Raw genomic sequence first — 20181 nt, 5'->3', positions numbered from 1 at the left:
TCGCCGACATCGCGGCGTCCGTGCTCAGGTCCCCCGGTGAGGTCCACGAGGGCCAGCTCCGCCGCGCGCGCAAGGCGCTCACCGACCTCACCGCGCTCCTCGTCGACGACGCCGCGGCCGCGTCGGGGGCCGACGGCGTCGCCTCCTTCCTCTCCTCCCACCGCAACCGCTCCTTCGGCCGCGCGCGGGCCTCCCCGTCTCGCACCGCCGGCTCAGCCGCCGCGGCATCCGCGGCCGCCTCCCACTTTCGCTCCCTGTCCTGGAGCGTGTCCCGCACCTGGTCCGCCGCGCGCCAGCTGCAGGCCATCGGGGCGGGGCTCGCCGCACCGCGCGCGCACGAGGCATGGCCAGGGTCCTCGAGCGGGAGCCATGGCCAGGGTCGTCTTCCTGGAGCCGCGACGGTGAGTGCTCACGAACTGTTCGATGTAATGTCTCAAAGAGGTAAAGCTACTGAAACAAGGAAGAGGTGACTGTATTCAAGGTGACCAACCAAACATGATCAATGCAATCCAGGCTTAGCTAAGGCAAGTGAACCAAACAAGTGCCTCTTGCATTGGGAGAACTAGGCTTGGGGTACCCTGCTTAGTTGGCTAGCCAGGCCAAGTCGAAAACGTGAACCAAACACACCCTTAGACTCTAAACTATTTTGGGCTAGAGATGAAGATGTGTTCTTAGCAATTTTGGGCCACGCCCCTAGCTGCAGCCCCCCTAGCCCGGGGTGCAGATCCGCCCCTATGTACGAAAGCAAGAAATGCGATGAGGCAGTAGGAAAACATAGCAGTGTTATTGTGGAGATAAGGGACCATGCTATGCTGAATTGAGTATGTCTTGAGTATAAAGTTTAAGGATTTTTGTCCTCTAGTGCATATGCAACAAAAATTTGTTATTTTCATATGAATTTTTGGAAAACAAGTTTGAATCTAAAATTTTGTGACAATGCACATCTATAATGCATTATTGGTGTGCAAAGTTTTATTTTTTTGAAAACAACTATGTATCGTTTTAATAGTTTTTTCATGGATTGCACCAAAGATATGATTTGTACTGAATATTTTGCCTTTTCTAAATGTTCACACTTGCCTGGAGTAATCGTTTACTTTTGAGAAATGTAATCCACAATACTCCATTGCTTATTTGATTGACATGTTAGATTATTAGGGATTTAAACTTTTAATTCAAATATTCTAATATTGACATCTCAAAAGTCATTGCATCTGATATGAAGACTATTTGATCAATCTCAATATTATCCACGATCTTGCATAAAAAGATGATTGGACGAGTTTTTCTAAAGCACTTAAAGATTAATGTAAATGTAATTGGAGTCGAAGTTTGGTTCTTTATTGAGGTAACTGTACTAGTTTCATGTGTATTGTTCTTTATTGAGGTAATAACTGTACTAGTTTCATGTGTATTGTTCTTTATTGAGGTACTATTACATATGGACGTTGTTTTTTAAGGACTATAATAAGTACATACACATTTAATTGTTACTCCTAAATCTTAATAATCTCCTTAAACATACTAATACTACAAATGTAAATAAGGTCAGTCTCAATGGAGTTTCATGGGATGTTTCATGCACATTAAATAGGATACCACATCAGATAAAAAATAATCTTTGCATGAAATTGGAAGGAGAGAGAAGGAAAAGATTTCATGGCGATGAAACGTATCAGCGTTATAGATGTACATTTGGCCCGTTAAATCTGGCCCGGTCCGTGGCACGGCCCGGTCCGGTGTTTGCGGGCCACGGGCGGCCCGGCCCGTTGCCGGACCGGGCCATGGGCCGCACCCTCGGCCCGCAGCACGGTGGTGGCCCGGCCCGGTCGGCCCGTGGCCCGACACGGCCCGCTCATTTTGTCCTACATGTTGTGATTTTGTGCTCTTTCTCTTTGATATAACTTGTGAATTGAGATATGTTTTGCTTGAAACAATGAAATTGTATGCTACTTCTTTCATATGTTGTGATTTGTAAAAAAAATTGACCTTTGTTAAAAAAAACTGGTAAATTAAGACATGAAATGCTTGTCGGGCTGTGGGCCGGCCCGGCCCGGGAAAATGGCCCACGGGCCGGACCATGGGCCGCACCCTCGGCCCGCAGCACGGTGGTGGCCCGGCCCGGTCGGCCCGTGGCCCGACGTGGCCCGCCCCGTGCCGGCCCGGTCCGGCCCGATCGGGCTGGGGGCCGTGCTGGCCCGGCCCGTTGTACATCTATAATCAGCGTGGTTTCCAAAACATTGGTAATCGCGTGAAACCTCCACTGAGGACTCAGATTTGTTTCATCGCGCCGGTCTTCTTTGCGGGTCTTCTTCTCCACCGTCGGGGCGCGGGGCACCAGCAGGAGAGCTCCACCACGGGCTCCGTTGACCGCGATGCGGGGACGGGAGGGAGGGATCCGTCGCGGGCGAGGCCATCTGCTCTGGTCCGTCGTGAGCTCCGCTATGGCGCGGCCATCCGCCGCAAGCTCGCCATGCTGCGAGCGTGAAGCACTCCGACTTCAGGCCCTTGCTCCGTCCTCGTCGCGACCACCGCGAGCCACCTCCGCATCCATGCCCTGCTCCGAGGCGTTCTGCTCTGTCCATCCTCGCCACGACGCGTCGGAGCTGTAGCCGCTCAGAGCGCCGACCTCAACACCATCTACAACTTTGCCTGAACCAGCGGCTGCGACAACCGCTGCCCGGTGCGCAGTGGAGTCTGTCGCCTGCGTCATGAACGATCCATTGTGTGTCGTGCATTCCGTCAGTACTACCTCTGCATGGATGTTCGTCTGCGTCTCCGCTGCTGCAGGCATATTTAGTCATGCTTCATCGTGGACATGGTCGTTTGGTCGGCAGCGCTTTGACCTAGACCGTAAACATCACGGAAGAGAGAGAGCGAGGGGACCCACAAAAGCTTAAAATAATATATGAAACTCTGTAGAGAGAGACCTATTTCATATTAACTTTCACATCATGGAATTCGGGAGGTGAAACCTCTCATTGAGACTGGGCCCTAACAACAGTAACCAAAAGGCATACTACACCCAAAGCAAATTAAAGGCCCCCCGAATCGAAAACGACAGAGACGCGCCTGCCTGGTCGTGCTGGGGCGTGGGGGCGCAACGGCGTGTGGCCACGCGCGGGCGCACGACGAGCGAGCGCACATGTTGTATGACTGACCCGTGGAATGGAAGCGAGGCGTCGTGCTCGGCGTCACACGTCAATCGGTCTAACGTTTGGCGATGTGACTTGGGAGTTTATCCACTTGCTCTCGATGGAGTTAGGTTCTGTTTAGTTTTTTTAAAAAATTGTCCTATCAAATTAAATCTTTAGATATATATACATAACATTAAATATATATAAAAAATAACTAATTATATAATTTGTATGTAATATACGAGATGAAACTTTTAAATCTAATTAACCTATAATTAAATACTAATAATTATTAAAATAAAATAAAAATCTATAAGCAAATCTAAAAATTTTCACGGAGTGAATAAGACCTTACTGATGCACGACGCCTGTCGGGCTATGATGTACTACTTGAGGACGTACTACTACTCTACAGCAAGCTCACAAGGATTGAAAGCGCAAATGGTGGTGGTGAGGCCTGTTTCGGCTTTCAACTCCCGAGCGGGCCAGATACGGCCTACTCATAGGCGTCCACCCAATGTTGGCCCATTTCGAGAAGAGCATAGGTACGCCCTGCTGGCTAACGTGTCCTCGGTCCCGGCCGGTTCAACGGTGCGTCCACATCATATCATATAGCTTCTGAATTTACTTTCTGAAGAAAATCACGTAACTCAAGACTTGAAATACATACGTACATAGCTTCTGAATTTAGCAACCTGTATGTACATATAACATCCTTGGCACTGGATTTTCAGATGAAAAATTTCGAGGACGTACAAGACATGTAGCATCGCTCGTCGTCGCTTCAACGTTTGCAGACCCGGCCAAGAAATCAAATCAAATCAAATCGTCGCCACCCTCACAGGTCCACTCGCGCATGGCATGCACTTCTACTGTCACAATGCAATGTATGGCCACTTGGCCAGGTTCGATTCCATCCAACAAAGTAAAGCTACTATACTAACTGTCTACCATTGATGATTGTTCCATCGTCACCGCCCCAAAATTCTCAAAAAAGTATTCAGGCTTTGTTACACCCTGCTTGCTGCTTTCTGAAAGTCCCCATCGGACCTACACACTCAGGTAATAGCTAGCACATATTTCCCTGCATTATGTATGATCCGATCCCACGAAATGAACATCCGATATGATAGCTAGTGCTGTGTGCATGCCTCCATATAAGACACAAGCTGTCGATCGATCGCTGCCCTCTTTGATTTGTTTCAGCGTATGTACTATACGTTCCACCCTGACAAAAATTTCAAGCTGGAGGCATGATGGAAGCTAGAGAAAACAAACAAATCACACGGCCTCTGACGACTGACGGGCGGCAATCCTGTCAATATAGAAAACAAGATCGACCAAGCAGAAAAACACACACAGGCCACGCAGGGAGGAGGGAGAGCTAGCGAGCGAGCTAATAGGCGCAAGATGCATGAGGAAACGCTAGTGCTGACACACGCCATAGCAACAAGGAGCTAGCTAGCTAGTTTTGCTAAATGAATCCCGGCCCTAGTGCTGCGTGCGCCAGAACGCATTACCGGCCGGCCAGATCGCTGCCGGCCGGGCGTCATCGTGCTTGTGGATCACGCACGCCAGGACAGATGACAGACAAGATCAGAGACTAGTAGTATGTACAGCTCCAATTAACTCCATCTCTTTCGATACTAGCTTCGTTCTTGTCGCACTGCAAATGCTGAATGCATCATGCGAGTTTATGACCAATAGGTCAGGTATTCAGAGGAAGAGCCCAGATATTTCGTCAGTGATCTTGTCTTTGAAAAGTTACCACATTTGCAAGCGTACGTCAAATAAAGTATACTAGCGCAGCAGCATCACCTGAATTTGCAATATATTATCATCTATTAGTATATGTCTATATGATCATTGCAGTAGGAAGTTAATTATTAGATGTGTTATTTCAACATATACAATGGAAGTGAAATATATATGTCTCACCTAAGCGCTATTAGTGCACTCTAAGCTCCAGCTCAGCTCCAAAATTCTAGAAGCTGAAGGTACCTTCAAGTTGAGGATATTCTAGCAATGTGCAATGGGCAATACGTACGACCGCATGCCGGGTATTCTTCTGGATGAAGAGAGGCAACTAGTTTTTGCTAAATTGACACCACACCACGGAACACTAGTTAGTTGCAAGTGGTGATGGACTGCTCTCTTTTCCTCGTCCTTTACTACAGAAAACTCCAAAGAGGCACAAAGCAACAAAGTTGATTGAAGTCTGTGTCCATTGTCGTATTTTTTTTCACTTTTGGAATTATTAAGATTTAGGACATGAAAGCCGCACTTGAAGGAAGAACATAAGCTGCAATCAAGGGCATGGACAATGGCTACACCAAAGTGACGAAAGCCATCAGGTTTTAAATATGCTATACACATGGAGGAGTGCCAATGCAAGTTTAACAATGTACGGAACATATATGTATATAAACAAAACAAAAGTCTGAATTGTTTGGGATAAGGATACTGAACAAGAGGGGGGCTAGTACGTAGCAACTCTGATTTCCCAAATGGGGATAGCACTCACAGGCAGCAAGCATATATATGATTGATGATAGTATATATCAAACATGGCAAAAAGCTCAGCACACACTAACCAATTTCGAAACGAAAGAAGGTAGCAAGCAGAATTAGCTGGATTTACAAGACACGTCAATATATATGGGTACGTAGGCGTACCAAGTCAAACATCTAAACCTAACAAAACATGCATATTGAGCCAGGCCAAGCTGCTAGTAGATTTTTGCAGCACACCACACTCAGGCACTTAGCTAGCTAGTGATCCGATCGATCCGATCGAGTGGCACGCGGGCTCTCCATGCATGCATGTTGTGTTGCCTACTGGCCTTACGAGATGGCGGCGTCGCACGGCACGCTCTGGAACGACCTTGCGGACGACGGCGCGAGGCCGATGACGACGGGCGAGCAGAACGCCTGCAGGTCGTAGCGCCTGCTCCTGACGCCGGCGACCTTGAACTGGACGCGCGCGTGCATCCGGACGTCGACGCCCACCTGCCCCGCCGCGAGGTCGTGCCGCAGCTCCCGCGCGGTCTGCTCCCCGACGTGCACCGACCGCGCCACGGCGCGCACGTCCAGCCGCGTCTCGTTGCGGTGCGGCTGGGCGAACGCCGGCGCGTCCCCGGTCGCCAGCTGCGCCGCCTCGCCCTCGCCGTACAGCACGCGGAACTCCACCCACTCGTACAGGATCGACACGCGCCGGTTCGGGTTGTTGGCGGCCAGCGTGAGGTAGAACGTCGCGTTCGCCGTGGCGTCGTCGGGCTGCGGCGGGGTGACGTTGAAGTGGCGCGCCACGGCGCGGGTGACGGTGTAGTCGATGGGTTTCGGGCGGACCACGAGCCAGAAGATGAGCGCGGCCAGCCCCGCGAGCAGGATGGTGACCACCAGCGCGGCGACGAGGCAGCGGAGCACGGCCACCCGCCGCGCGCGCCCGCTGTACGTGATGTCCCCCCGCATCGCCGCCGCCGCCGGCATTTGTTACTGTAGTCTGTGCGTGGCGACGTCGCAGCTAGCTGTTCCCGGTTGCGCGGCGGCGCTTTGTATAGAGGAGATCGTCGTTCAGAGGGGACGAGGGGTGTGTACTCCATGTGCCGCAGGCTTTCTTGGAGGGCAAAGAATCAAAGAGATGGCCACAGCTAGATGTCTGGGGTGTGTTGCTTTGAAAGCCGTGCTCCGGTGCTCATCTTTTTTGCTTTCGGTTTGTGCTTTGAGTGACTGTTGACGACGGAGAGATTCGAATTTGAGTTCTCCCTGCGCACTGAAGGAATTTCGCTGAGTCGTCCACGCATACCATGGAATGCTTGCAGCGTGGTAGCATCCCGCTTAGGAATTATTAGTAGAGTACTTCGTCGAGTCAACAAAGCAGAGCTTGATGTTCAAACAAGGAGCAGAAACGTCGTCTCCTTTAAAGCCGTGCTCTGGGCAGATACTCCGTCTGTCCCAAAAACAAGTGTTGTTTGTGCTTTTCGACAATTAACTTTAAGGCCATCTTTAATGGTAGTTTCATGTCACAGTTTCCAACATATCAATATTTTGGAAACAGCGCATAGAAGTTTCATGAGGATGAAACTCTCTCTACTCTCATGAAACTCGTATCATCTCTCTCTTCATTAATATAACGTCACATCAGCATATTTAATGTGCATGAAACTCTAATGAAACCCTCATTGAGACTGGCCTAATTAAATATATAGTAAAAAATATTAATATTTATAGTATATAATTAGTATCATTGAAAAGATCTTTGAATCTAGTTTTATAACAAATTTTTTTGAAGATACAAATATTGTATGTGTTTTCTATAAAATTGAGTCGAACTTGTGGTACGAAAACTTAAAACAACACTTAATTTGAGACGGAGGGAGTATTTGAGATGGAATGGAGCCAAAAAAAATAGTGGCTTTAGCTGGCTTTACCTCGTCCAGGTAGACCCTGCATAAGGTTTTGTGAGAACACGTTTTAAGGAGCTGCACATGTAAAGTTGTTTTGCCAAATATTTTACTAAAACGGCTCTAGCTCTATCAATGGAGTTGTTCATGTAGAGTCGAATTAAAGAAAAAAAAAACGATTTCACTAGTGAAGTGAAGCTGTGCCAAACGGAACACACTTTAGTGATATAACGATGCTTTTGGATTCCTGTAACTAACTAATTTTATCAGTCATGAGACCCTTCGTGGTTTAACAATATTAACTGAGGTTGAACCTTAATCATGGTTTTGTTATTGTTGTTGCTTCTATGTTCTACTTTGTTTATCGTGTTTGCCGTTGAGTCTTGTACTCCAACTTAGGGGAAGGGACATTTAGTGGCATCCTTAGCTTTCAGTAGTGCTTAGGGTGATAAGAAGAACCCTTTTTTATATAGAAAAATAAGGAACCAGAGATATTTGGAGGAGCTATAAATTGTAGCTCCTCCAAAATAACACAGGAGTACCACTTCGGGAGAAACTCTCAAACTTTGAATAAAAGTTTCTCAGAAACCTAAGAAACCATGGACCGATTGTTTCTTGGGTACCGACGGATGATATTGATCCAGTCCATGTTTTTTTTTCTTTCTCCATCAAGATTGGCTTCTTCTCTACCGCCGGCAGACTCAAGCTCCACGTGAGCCTGCCTTCGTCTCAGCGAGAAAGCCACTGTTGAATCACTAATTAGGGCTTCACCAATGCGACCAAACAAAAGTGCTGGCTTCAGAAAAGTATCATCCTTCACGTATGTACAGGCAATTAAGTTGAGATCACCACTTTCCCATCACAGACATATACTCTGTTGAATATGTTTCAAATTCAGGTGCACATTATAAAGGCCGACTTCTGACGAAGTGAAGCGGAAGCCTGCCCTCGTTGTCACTCGGGGGGGGGGGGGGCTGGCCCCGTGGTACGGTATGTACCTAAATTAGGGTTCCACCAAAAATATGATCTTGTAAGCCGCCACACGGCGTTGTAACCGAACTCTTGATAATAGTGAGTACTGTTTGCTAGCTGACGCCCGTGGTTTTTCCCCTTCGCATTGGAGGGGGTTTTCATGTTAAATCTTGTGTCTCCGCTGTGTTTAATCTTGTGTTCTTCGTTGTTTATCCACCGTCATTCACAACATACTCCAACCTTACCACATCTACAAGCGGACACACTATCTTTATAGAGACATTCTCTCTCCTGTGGCTATATTAGCCTCTGCAGGGCACCTAATTTTTGCACACGCAGGCGTCCATGCCTAGTTGGCCAGACAAAGCTAACAATGAAGTCACTGCGTTTGGGCACCGCCTTAGGCCAACCTCGCCGGTGAACTGCCTCCCCTAACATTGCTGGAACCTGGAAGTGGAGAAAAGCATGGGATATGGCATGTACGGTGAGATTAAAAGAAAATTGCCGGTGGTTTTGTAACTTGTACGGTAGATTCTGTCTATAGCAACAAAAAAATGTCTATTTGGAGCATGTCTGAAGGTTCCTTTAACCTGAAAAATGAAAAGCAAGCACGAAAGTGGTACTAGCAAGTATGCTTTTCACTTTCACACAGTAGGCAGGTACCCAAATTCCAAATCCAACCTTGAAAGATGTGCAGCGTAGATACCTAAAAGTCCAGCAATACAGACTTCGCCGTACATGCTTACGAGAAACACAAGAGAGGCACTGTGATGAAAACGGAGAAGTGGGACGCGCACTTGACCAACACTGCAAATTGGGCATCAGTGCATCAGCCTCAGCTAGAGCTATAGGGCTAACTATATAATGCCTAGTGGCAAAAGGCTGCAGATACGACTTGAGCTTCCCGTAAGGGGCAAAACAAAGTGTGGCAGAATTTATCATCAGGAGCATGATGCACTGTAAAGCCCATGCTCATCACATAGACTGTCAGTTAAGATAAAAAGTTTGCAGCCAGGGATAGGGCTTCAGTCCATGTCAGTTGTTTTTGTTTCATAATAATATATACCACTATATGTTCTATCAGTCAATCTGCAACAATATGCAGCCTTGCACATGTAACTGGCTGGTAAAGCTCTCTGACCTAATCTTTGCACTACGAGTAGTTAACTCTTAGCACGTCGCTAATGAACACGCTCTTGCTCAATTAGAAACAAGGCAAGTACGTAAGATCGATTGGACCTCTCTTTTTCTCCTTGAAGGACAGCAGGTACGGTGGTACGGGTTGCCAGGTATATACTCAAATAGTTTGAAATTCTGCGCCTGAACATGCTTTACGTCTAAAAACTCAACGCCCCTGATACTGCGCAAAGCTTAACATATAGACATCACCAGTGGCGGAGCTAGAATAAATCTGACAGGGGTGCGTCTGCCTTTATGGGTGCGGGAGTTTACAATATGTGAGTGCATATATGGTTAAAATTTAGATTTTATCACTGTTTTTTAAAAATTTTGTGGGTACGGCCACACCCACTGAGTACACTGTAGCTCCGCCCCTGGACATCACTGAGATTATCACAGTAAACGAGAGTATTTGGCAGCTTATATGCTTCTTCTTATGGCCAAAATAAGCTAAAACTAGAAAACAAACGAGATATACTTTTTTGTTACAGTTTTTTATGGCCACGTTTCTTCCCGCTGCTATCGTTTATATACTAAAATATGAAACTGGGCTAGAACAACTTATTTGGCCAACCTAGGTTTATAATCATGTGAGATCATACCAACCAAAAGGTATAAGGTGAGACTATGTCTTCAGCCTAGCTTCTAGACTGCAAAGATCTATAGAGCGTGTTTGGATGGTTGCATGGCCAACCTACATGAGCGCGTGTGTGAAAACTTTGAAGGAAGCGTGTTTTGGATAGATAGGTCCACTGTAGATGCTTGCATCTGTCCATGCATTTGCATTTGCGAATGATGCATCCACTCATATGTCTAATTTAGCTTAAGTGCCGAGCCAATGAATTCAGGGATGGGATACGAGATCCACATGTCAATCTTATATTAGAAAAATTGCATTTGCTCATGTAGGAAAGCAAACAATATATTAATTTTTGGCATCCACTCATGCAACTTCATCAAACACTCTCTTTTCGAAATACAATTCTACTCTTGCTGCATCCCCTTAGCCATACAACCTCCATCCAGCAACCAAACACACCCTAAGCTCCAGTGCTCCTCATCAGAGAGCTCTGATATGATGATGCACTCTAGTGCTCACTGCTCACTGAGCTATGTTTCCTCGTGTCTCTTTGTTCGTGCTTCTTCCACTTGATGTCGTGGACTTCTTGCTTGTATTTAGGGTCTTCACGACTGCTCCTTGAATTTTCTCAAGGTGTTGATCACATGATCATCACTGTCATCTCATCCGAATCCATCATTGCATCCATAGGACTAAAACTTTGTATACTAGCAAATCTTATTTGTCCAACTGATCATGTTATCATTTAATCACCAAAATCATTTAATGCCCTAGGTAGGTGCCATTTTCCTTACGCACTTGTCACTATGGGAGGCTATTTTGCCCTAAGCAATGTACTCCTATAAAATTTGTCCATAAGACTCAGCAATGCAATCAACTATTCTACAAATTCCAGTCTGTTACATTATCGTTGTAGCAATCAAGCATTGTTTATATTTGTTTTTTTGGGGAAAAGCAATGATTTGACAAGTACGAAGACAATGCACAATGAGTGAAGGTTCTTCATGCTGAAAATTGTCCACTTAGATTAAGTCCTTGATTTGACAATATTTATTAGGGTTCAAATTCTTGACTTGACAATATTAATATTGATATTTTTTCTGATTTATTCTAGAAAATAAAGACAATGAAGTTGTTGAGAAATACAAATGGAAGGTTGCCTCAAACAAAAAAATAGTATAAAATGCTCTTCTAGCTAATTGTGTCAAGTTAGAGGCAAGAGGTCCATTTCTCGAACACGTAACCTAATCTCTTATCAGGTTTCACCTCAACTATCGTGACCTGTTTCATTTTCACATATGCACATGAAAACTTTCATTTTCACATGAATTTGTACAAAAGGTGTTGCTTTCTCAACTTTTGCAACAATAACGTGCGCCGCTATAGAGATGCACTATATATATGAACGTTTACAGTTTTTAACTTTTTAAAACTTTTAGGTATGTGTTTTTGGTGGGTTTTCACGTGTTCCTACGGTAAGAGTGATCTGCACCGGTTAACACAATTGAATAGCACCCTCCAGAGTAGGCAGAGGCAGACAATGCAAGCATGCATTAGATTTTATCAAGCTTTCAAAAGATTTATTGATGGATACAGCTGGTCCAGACCGAGCATGACTTTATTATTGATTGATAGCAAAGTGTATACACAAATTTCAAGGGAACGTTGACACCCATTAGCGGCGCCATCGCACTTCCATAGAACACAAAATTACGGTAGTTCAAAAGAATCCGTTTCTTTTGCAAGGACATATTAAGGCTCAGTTTTGTTCGTTGCAGTAAACTTAACTCCCGTCATATCAAATGTTTAGACACATGCATGAAGTACTAAATATAGACTATTTACGAAATTAAAAACACAGATAGAAAATAATTTACGAAACAAATCTTTTGAGCCTAATTAATTCATGATTAGACATTAATTTTAAATAAAACGAAAATACTAAAGTACCCGTTAAACTTTAAGAGCTCTTAACACGTCGCTATTCTGGCTGTCAGCAAACGGCCTGGTTGCCTGTTTGTAGATGGTTGATCTAGCTGATAAGTGATAAGCGAAAGAGAGATGTGTCAGTGGATTGCTTCCTCAGTGGCATGCATGTGTCAGTGTGAGCCTGCCCTGGATCAGATTGCAGTTGAGATCCGGCCGTTTGGCATATTGTCAGCAGATCCCACTGTGCCTTGTTGTCGCACTTTGCCTGATTAATTTTAACTGATCTTGCTTCTTACACCCTTAAATTCTCTATCAACACGGCGGAACATGTGGTCAGAAATTGTCTTCTCTAATCAGCATTTGAGTGTTTCCGCTTGGGATCCAGCTCGGAGACGGAGCAACACGAAACAAGCCCTGGACGAATTTGAGAGGGTAATTCAAAAGTGACTGGGTTTTCCTTTTGGCTGCTGTCTTTGCTGTCTGAATGCCAGTGGTACGAGACAACGCGTGCTACTAATAACTTGGGCACTAGTTTAATGTTTCTTGGTTTGGGATGTAATCACGCACTAACGTATAATCACTTTTGACTGCATGTGCTGGCGGGTTCGTGTTAGACATTGCTCTGTTCATAATGTGATCGTGCACTACCAGACTCATGATTATTTCTGACGGTTTTGATAATTCCCGTCGGTTTTGATAATTCCACTAGGATAGGTGGGGGTCATTTGAGATACTCGTCACAGTTGAAGATCGTAAATATGGAAAATGTTCAGAACATATTCGTAAGGTAACAATTTGACTAGCAACTTGAGTACAGCTAGGTTATGGAGGGTAAATAACACTAGAAAGCACTCTGGTGCATTTTAATTTGGATTGTCCCATTTATATCCAATTGAATCAACAAATTACAAGCCCTATGGTTAGCACTAGGGATTAATCCATCCATTCTAAATGATAAGCCATTTTGATATTTCTAAATACATAACTTTTGCTAAGTAATTAGAGATACACTACGTCAAGATACATAGTAACGAAATGTATCTAGAAAATTCAAACGTCTTATAACTTGTAGCGGAAGGAGTAGTCAATTAATACCATATGGAGAAAGAGGAAATTGAACCAATTTTATAATGGTGTCATTTGTGTCAATTGTCGCACCTGTTGTGAACCTAGAAGGAGAAATAAAGATGTGTGCCACATGCACAAAGTCTCCTCACTAAGACGTGGCATGCATGAGTTGAGCCAAATGAAAAAAAAAGAAGAAATCTACTTGGCCCGCTAACTTTATCGGTCCTTGTTTCCTTCACCGCTCCTATAGAAAATCAGGTATTTTGGTTTGGAAGGCAGTTATGCTAACAATCAACAAACATTAGGTGGATGATAAGACCGTTGTGAGCCAGCAAATAATAGGAGAAGCCCATATAGCCCCTACTATATTGACGGTTGACTATAATATAGAGCTATTTTCCAGCATGGCCTGCCACTTAATTACCCATGCTAGCATGCGGGCCCATCTGTAAGATGTGTGGGCTAGGATGGATGGTTAAAGCTAAGCACTCAGGAGGGAGGTGAATTGGGTGCCTACTAAAAAACCTCAATGCAAGGCTTAAATAAAACTACTAGTAGAAAAACTATAAATAGATCATGTATGATCACTACTACATAAAACTTTTGTGAGGCGGGCGTTTTTGATTTTTGGAGGTGGGCAAGGCTAACCGCCTCCAATGAAAGGTCACGGTTAATGGTAGAATTTTAGAGACGATTACCCTTGCCCGCCTCTATTAATCGGTTTATGGAGGTGGGCACGGTAGAAACGCCCGCCTCGGTACATCGATAAAAAAATAAAAAAATACATGAGCCCGTCGGTGAGCCCTTCTTGAGCCCACCGGTGAGCCTAGATCCACTGCTAGCGGGCCCCTCCTCATCGATCCGCCACCGCAGCGCGCCGGATCCGCTGCCAAGGAGTTCCTCCTTGTCGGATCCATCGCTGGCAGGTTGCTCCTCGTCGATCCACCACTAGAGCTCACCAAAATCATAGGCGGGGAGGCCATCCTCGCTGGATCCGCTGCAGGTGGTCTTCGAGCAGATTCAGCGCACCACCATCGTCGGGAGGAGGGGAAGAAGGGGCGCCTGGATCCCCCACCGGTCACAGAAGGGGAGGGCACCGCCGCACCACTGCTCCTCCACCGATCGCAGAAGGGGAGGAGCTCCTCCCGTCGGATCTGGCGTCGAGGTAGAAGGGAGCCGTGTAGGAGTAGGTCATTGGTGTTCCTCTCGAGGTTGCTTGTGCTCACGCTCGAGCAGGTCGCTCGGTCGCACGCCAGAGGGAGAGGAAGGGGAAAAGGATGCCACCGCCTGTGGGGGAAAGGGAGAGGGAGGGGCGCCGCCACCTGTGGGAGAGATGAAGAGGAGAGGGAGGGCACTGCCGCCTATGCCTGCGTGGAGCAGAGAAGGAGAAACGAGACTGAGAGGGAGGGGCGAGCGAGAGGGAGAAAGGAGACGGAGGAGCTGCGGCTATTGTGCCTGGAGAGGGAGAAAGGAATGACTGAAGAAACCCTAAGGTCTTGATTATATATGAGCCCGTTACAATGGACTTGTCTGGGCCTGAGCTGGGCTAGTATTTTTTTGGAGACATGCTTTATAGTGTGCTCGCCTATTTTTTGGAGGCATGATTTATAGTGTGCCCGCCTTCGTTAATTGATTTACGGAGGCAGGCGCCTTAAGTCGATCGCCTCCAAAAATAGACTATTTTTGGAAGCGGTTGTCTTAAGGCGCCCGCATCCGTAAATCGATTTTACAAGGCGGGCAAACGTGACTGCCTCGGTTAATTAAAGTGGACCGCCTTGTTTAATACCCTAGTATTTTAGGAGGCGGTTACATTTTGCGCCCGCCTCCATTAATGTTTGGGCACTGTCACCAAAAATCATTTGTGTAGTAGTGGATGTGCACCTAAGATTTTTCTAGTGTGCTTTAACTTACCCTTTTAACCCTCCATGCGTTTAGCAACCTAGAGTATGTCAATCCTATCAACTAGCCTAACCTAATCTAGGAAGGTAAAGGTCACACAAGGTTTGGATACTCATTAGAAGAACAGAAGCCTCTCCCCTCTTCTCTTGGCTTTGGACCTCAAGCAACCTAGGCAATCACAAAATTTTCTTTTGGCTTCTTCTCAGAGATAGACTCAATACCAGAAACATAATGAGGAGAAAGAACATGCACACCTAGATGATTACAGTTGTGTCCTTTGTAGCAGTGGTTGTGAAGAAACATGCTTCCATCTGTCCTTTGAGTGCCCTTTTAGACAAGACTATTGGAATTCCATCCCCATTCACTGAAACTGTCACCACTGGATATGGTAATTGATGCTAGAACAAGTTTTGGGGATCCTCTTTTTAGAGAAATATTTATTACAACTTGTTGGATCATTTGGACAACAAGAAATGAGGTGGCCTTTGATCAGGGCTAGATTAACATCAACAATTAGAAAAGAGAGTTCAAATAAGAATTATACTTAGTTTGTATTAAAGCCAAGCCAAGCAGGCAAACTCCCCTCAGCCTTTGGAGAGATAGCTACAATGTATGAGATGTTTTTTCTTGTTTTTGGGCCTAGTTGTCTTGTAACTCTTTTCTTGTAAATAGCATTCTTTCAATTAATGAAAAAAGAAAAAATAGGTAGGGAATTCCTCTACTGTTCCGGTCAAACAATGAGGTAAGTATAGAGCAAGAGATATAGAAGGCAAACCTCTAGAGATATAAGACGATTTATCCCATGGCATACAGGTTGCCAAAACTTAACCTCTATTTTATGCATTGTTCTCCTAAACAGTCGTTTAGACCATTTAAACGCCGTGTAAACGCTATACAGTGGTACACCGTTTCTATTTAATCATCTGTTTAATCCGTTTAGTTGACCGTTTTGCCCATTTAATGGACTATTTAGCCTGCATAATGGCTAAACGGCAGGTAACCGACTGTTTACCATTTAGTGTTTAGGAAAACATTGATTCTATGTTGGTGATCCATCAAGGTACGCTCTTAGTCATGATATTAGGCTCGCCACCAGACTTCCCACAAACCAAGGCATGTGTCATAATCCACCACAACTCACAACCAGTGACTGATTCTTTTGGTGACCTTGGTGTCATCTTCGCTATGGAGTTTCTCAACCAAGGAAGGGGTTTCCTCACCTCTCACACACTAAGTCAATGCCACTTCACACCAAGCTTGGAGGGTTGATACTGGAGGGCCACCAATGCAAGGTCTTTGTAGGAAGGTGTTGAACCACCTCATGGTAGATGACGATGAGGGCACAATGATCCTTGACAACTCCATGTTGTCGTTATAGAGCAGCTCGAGTTATTCATGGGTATCTTATGCCACACCATGGTAACTGGCACTAGGAGACCGTCATATGCTCATGAGTTCTATCCCGACAATAGGGTTACCTAAACATGGTTGTGAAGGTTAACCTCGATGTCCATCTATCCTCGTTTCCCTAGCTAATGGCATTTGATATAGTCTTCTTTTCTCCTATTGCAAGACAAGCTATACATATTTGCTACTAGTTGCTACTATATGTAATAACCTAAAGTAACAGAAGAGGTGTAGAACTAAGGGAGTTGCATCGTGGCACACACTAGATCAGTATTATCTACTCTTCCCATTCCCTATTCTAAATTATAAGATGTATTGACTTTTCTAAATATATTATTTTTTCCTATAAATCTAGACATTATGTATATCTAAGTGAATAACAAAAAAAATCTAGAAAAGATAAAACACTTCATAATATAATTTGAAACATAAGGAGCATGCAATACCTTTATACCTAGCTCGTGGTGACAGGATTCAAACTCTGTCCATGAGATTACTCTCACCGTCTCTTTTAGTAAGTGTGTTGTTCTCACATATCGAGGAGTCAAATATACTAAACTTTAACCAATATATACAAGAGATTACTAATATTTATGGTGCATAATAAATATTCATTATAATACACTTGTTTGGAGATACAAATGTTTACACAAAAATTCAAGCGACACCGACACTTAAAACGGTGGTAGGTATGCTCCTTTCCGTTTTAGTCAGTTTACATAGAAAGGGAGACTGGACATGTGCTTCGTCCTTGAAGTCGTCCTAATAACATGCGTGCGTCAGATTAGCATCCAAAGCTGTGTTAGTGATGCAAGCAACAACATGTGTACAGTGCCGCAACCCCTCTTTCCGACACGGATTATGATGTAGTTCCTTTTCTTTTCCAAATTCAAAATAGCGACTTTCATCCAAAGTACCACAAGGGAAAAGCTGCCGACAGCCCGTCATGCCATGAACAGCCAAGTTTTCATTCGGAGTAACTGGAACATACTTGAACCAGCATAGTTTGTCATGCATGGATCGGTGCTCCAACTCATATATGTAAAATTTCTTTTTTCGAGCATGTACAAAGTGTACTTTTGTACATACACGTATGGATGGACTCATATCATGTCATACTACATTTGTTACAAGATATAGAGTTTTGCTTTATCTTTGCTCACACTTTTCTGTATTTGACCATATTTATAGAAAAACGAATAAACCTCTATGATACTTTGACCAAATTATTCATTAGATTCTACTCACTCATAAACACACATCTCAATTCTTAAGGAGTCAAACTTTAAAACTTTGACCAAGTTTATATAAAAATATACAAATATTTATAATATATAATAAGTATAGTTAGATTGAGTATGGAGTATAATTTCATACTATTTTCTTTGGAGATATACTATTTTCTATATTTGTAGTAAATTTTTTTTAAAAGTTTGACTTCTTGAGAAGTGAGATGAACATTTATTTTGGGTCTTGATAATGGATTTATTTGAACTTACATGGAGCATTTTTGTAAAAAGAAACACTTGGCCAACCAGAATAAAGCTAAAATAAGCTATAATTAATTTAGAACCTTGGAATGATTGCTCGTATGTCATGTATGCATTATTACCACTAGCAAATCCGTAGTAGAATGATGCTCAAACAGCGAGCCTGCCTGCTCTATATTCGGCACGCATATACTCCATTGAGTCCCTTCGCATATAATTGAGATGTCGTTTAAGACAGTGACACAGTCTTCAAAATAGAACTTTAACCTTTTATTTTATAAAAGTATTTAGAAAAAATAATATATGTATATTTTTATAGAAGTATTTCTGAAGATAAATCTATTTATATAATTTTCATATTTTCAAACTTAACAATTTAAAAGTTATTGATGATTTATATTCTCAATATTTAATCCAAATCTTATTCAAAACGACATTTAAATTCGATACTAAAGGAGTACTTTTCTAATGGCCTTCAGGCCAATCACTGCACTCCCAAAGCACCGCCGGCCACTACACACATACGTATCACAGAATCGTTGGCTGCCGTTGCTTTATGCTTAGCAACCAAAAGGATGTAGTTGAGTACTACACTGTTAAAGTGTTAATCAAGATTAATCATGCATATCCTTAGCTTTGTGATGCCGATGCTTACCTAAAGCAAGAAAGCTCCACCGCAGCAAGTTGATTAGCACACTAATGACAGTACGTACGTATATAACTAAGCCGTGACCTGAAATTAGCACTCAGGTTCAGAGAGTATTTTACAACAGCCCGTCCATATTGCACACACAGCCGGAGGTGGATCCAATGGTAGAGACTCGTCGTACGTACTGCGTGCACAGAGGGGCCCACAAAAGGCGAGGCACGAAACAGTCAGCACTCGCACAAGTCAAAACAGCTCGTGCCGTAGAGCCGTAGAGGGTAGTATAGGAGTAGTAGGGTAGTATGATACAGTGGAGTATCTCTGTGCACGTGGCAGCCTACGATTGCACGGCACGTTATCTGAGCGGATGACGTGTCACACATGCATACATGTATGTACCGTCTACGCTTACATATATGAGCAAGTTTAATAATACAGCTCACTTGCTCACTGTAAGATCTCTTGCAGTCTTCTCTCAGTCCACCCATACAATAGTTAGCTATTCACTATTTATACATGATCCATTTATCTTTCTCGCAAAGTTTATTGGTTCCTGTCCTAAAAAGCTTACCGCCTGCTTCTCTTCTCTCTTCTCTCCTATACCTCAACATTTAGCCACCTCCATTATAATATTTGCTCTTATCGGACTGTAGCACCGTACATAGAGGAGTTGCATTTGCATGCCGACGAGCTATACCATTTGTAGTAGTTTTAGGCTTTTATTAGCACGCGTGATGTGAGAAGCTACCTACAGCCTAGGAACTGCATGCTTACGTATACGTGTATATATGCAAAGCAGTTGGATATCGGTGATATTTTTGGTATATGATATGGAAATCGTGGGGTTTTGTTAAATTTGATTGGCATTGCAAAATGTGGCATGCTTAATTTTTGCCTTAAGGGAAAATATATACCCTACTCGACTGTTTTAGTGACATCCAACATTTGATTTTCTCTCCCATCCGATTCATTCATGACTAAAATACCGTCTGATTTGAGTAGCAGGGTTATCTCACTCCAACCCTCTGGCGACAGCTCTGGCAAGTTATTAGGATTTGGTGTTTGGAGTCAACGGGTGCACGGACGACGATGAGGCAAGCCGGCGGTGATAGCCGCTGCTCGGCCACCGCCGGCCACGAGCGCGACGGTCGACGCCGGTGCCAGAGCCGCGAGATCATCGTCGTGCTCCGTCCGTCGCTGTAGACGGAGAGAAGGACATCCATACAAATAGAAATTTTTTTACCGTGTTCATTTTGTAAAACTGTTAGGGAGAAGAATTTTTTAATTTAGGTTTGATTAATTATGAGAAAGTTTTGTGTTCACTTTGCAAATAGCCTTAGAAAAAAACCACACTTATGGTGATTTTATCAAGTTAGAATACTAAATTGTTGGAGAGAGATCTTTTTTTGACTTGTCAAATAAAATAGCGACTTGCTAAAACTAATGATTGCCAAATAAATCTTCATATCAT

General features: G+C 44.1%; 1 protein-coding gene across 1 annotated transcript; it reads right to left on the bottom strand.

Annotated features, from left to right (window-relative positions):
- LOC8058771 (uncharacterized protein At1g08160) lies at window positions 5735-6901 on the bottom strand. Its single transcript, XM_002464947.2, has one exon. It carries the CDS (start codon window positions 6624-6626, stop codon window positions 5982-5984), a length of 645 nt encoding a protein of 214 aa, XP_002464992.1. The 5' UTR covers window positions 6627-6901; the 3' UTR covers window positions 5735-5981.

Source organism: Sorghum bicolor, chromosome 1 (assembly GCF_000003195.3).
Source record: "Sorghum bicolor cultivar BTx623 chromosome 1, Sorghum_bicolor_NCBIv3, whole genome shotgun sequence".
Lineage (NCBI taxonomy): Eukaryota > Viridiplantae > Streptophyta > Magnoliopsida > Poales > Poaceae > Sorghum > Sorghum bicolor.
Note: the sequence above shows the minus strand (reverse complement) of the source record. Positions and strands in the feature narration are given on the sequence as shown.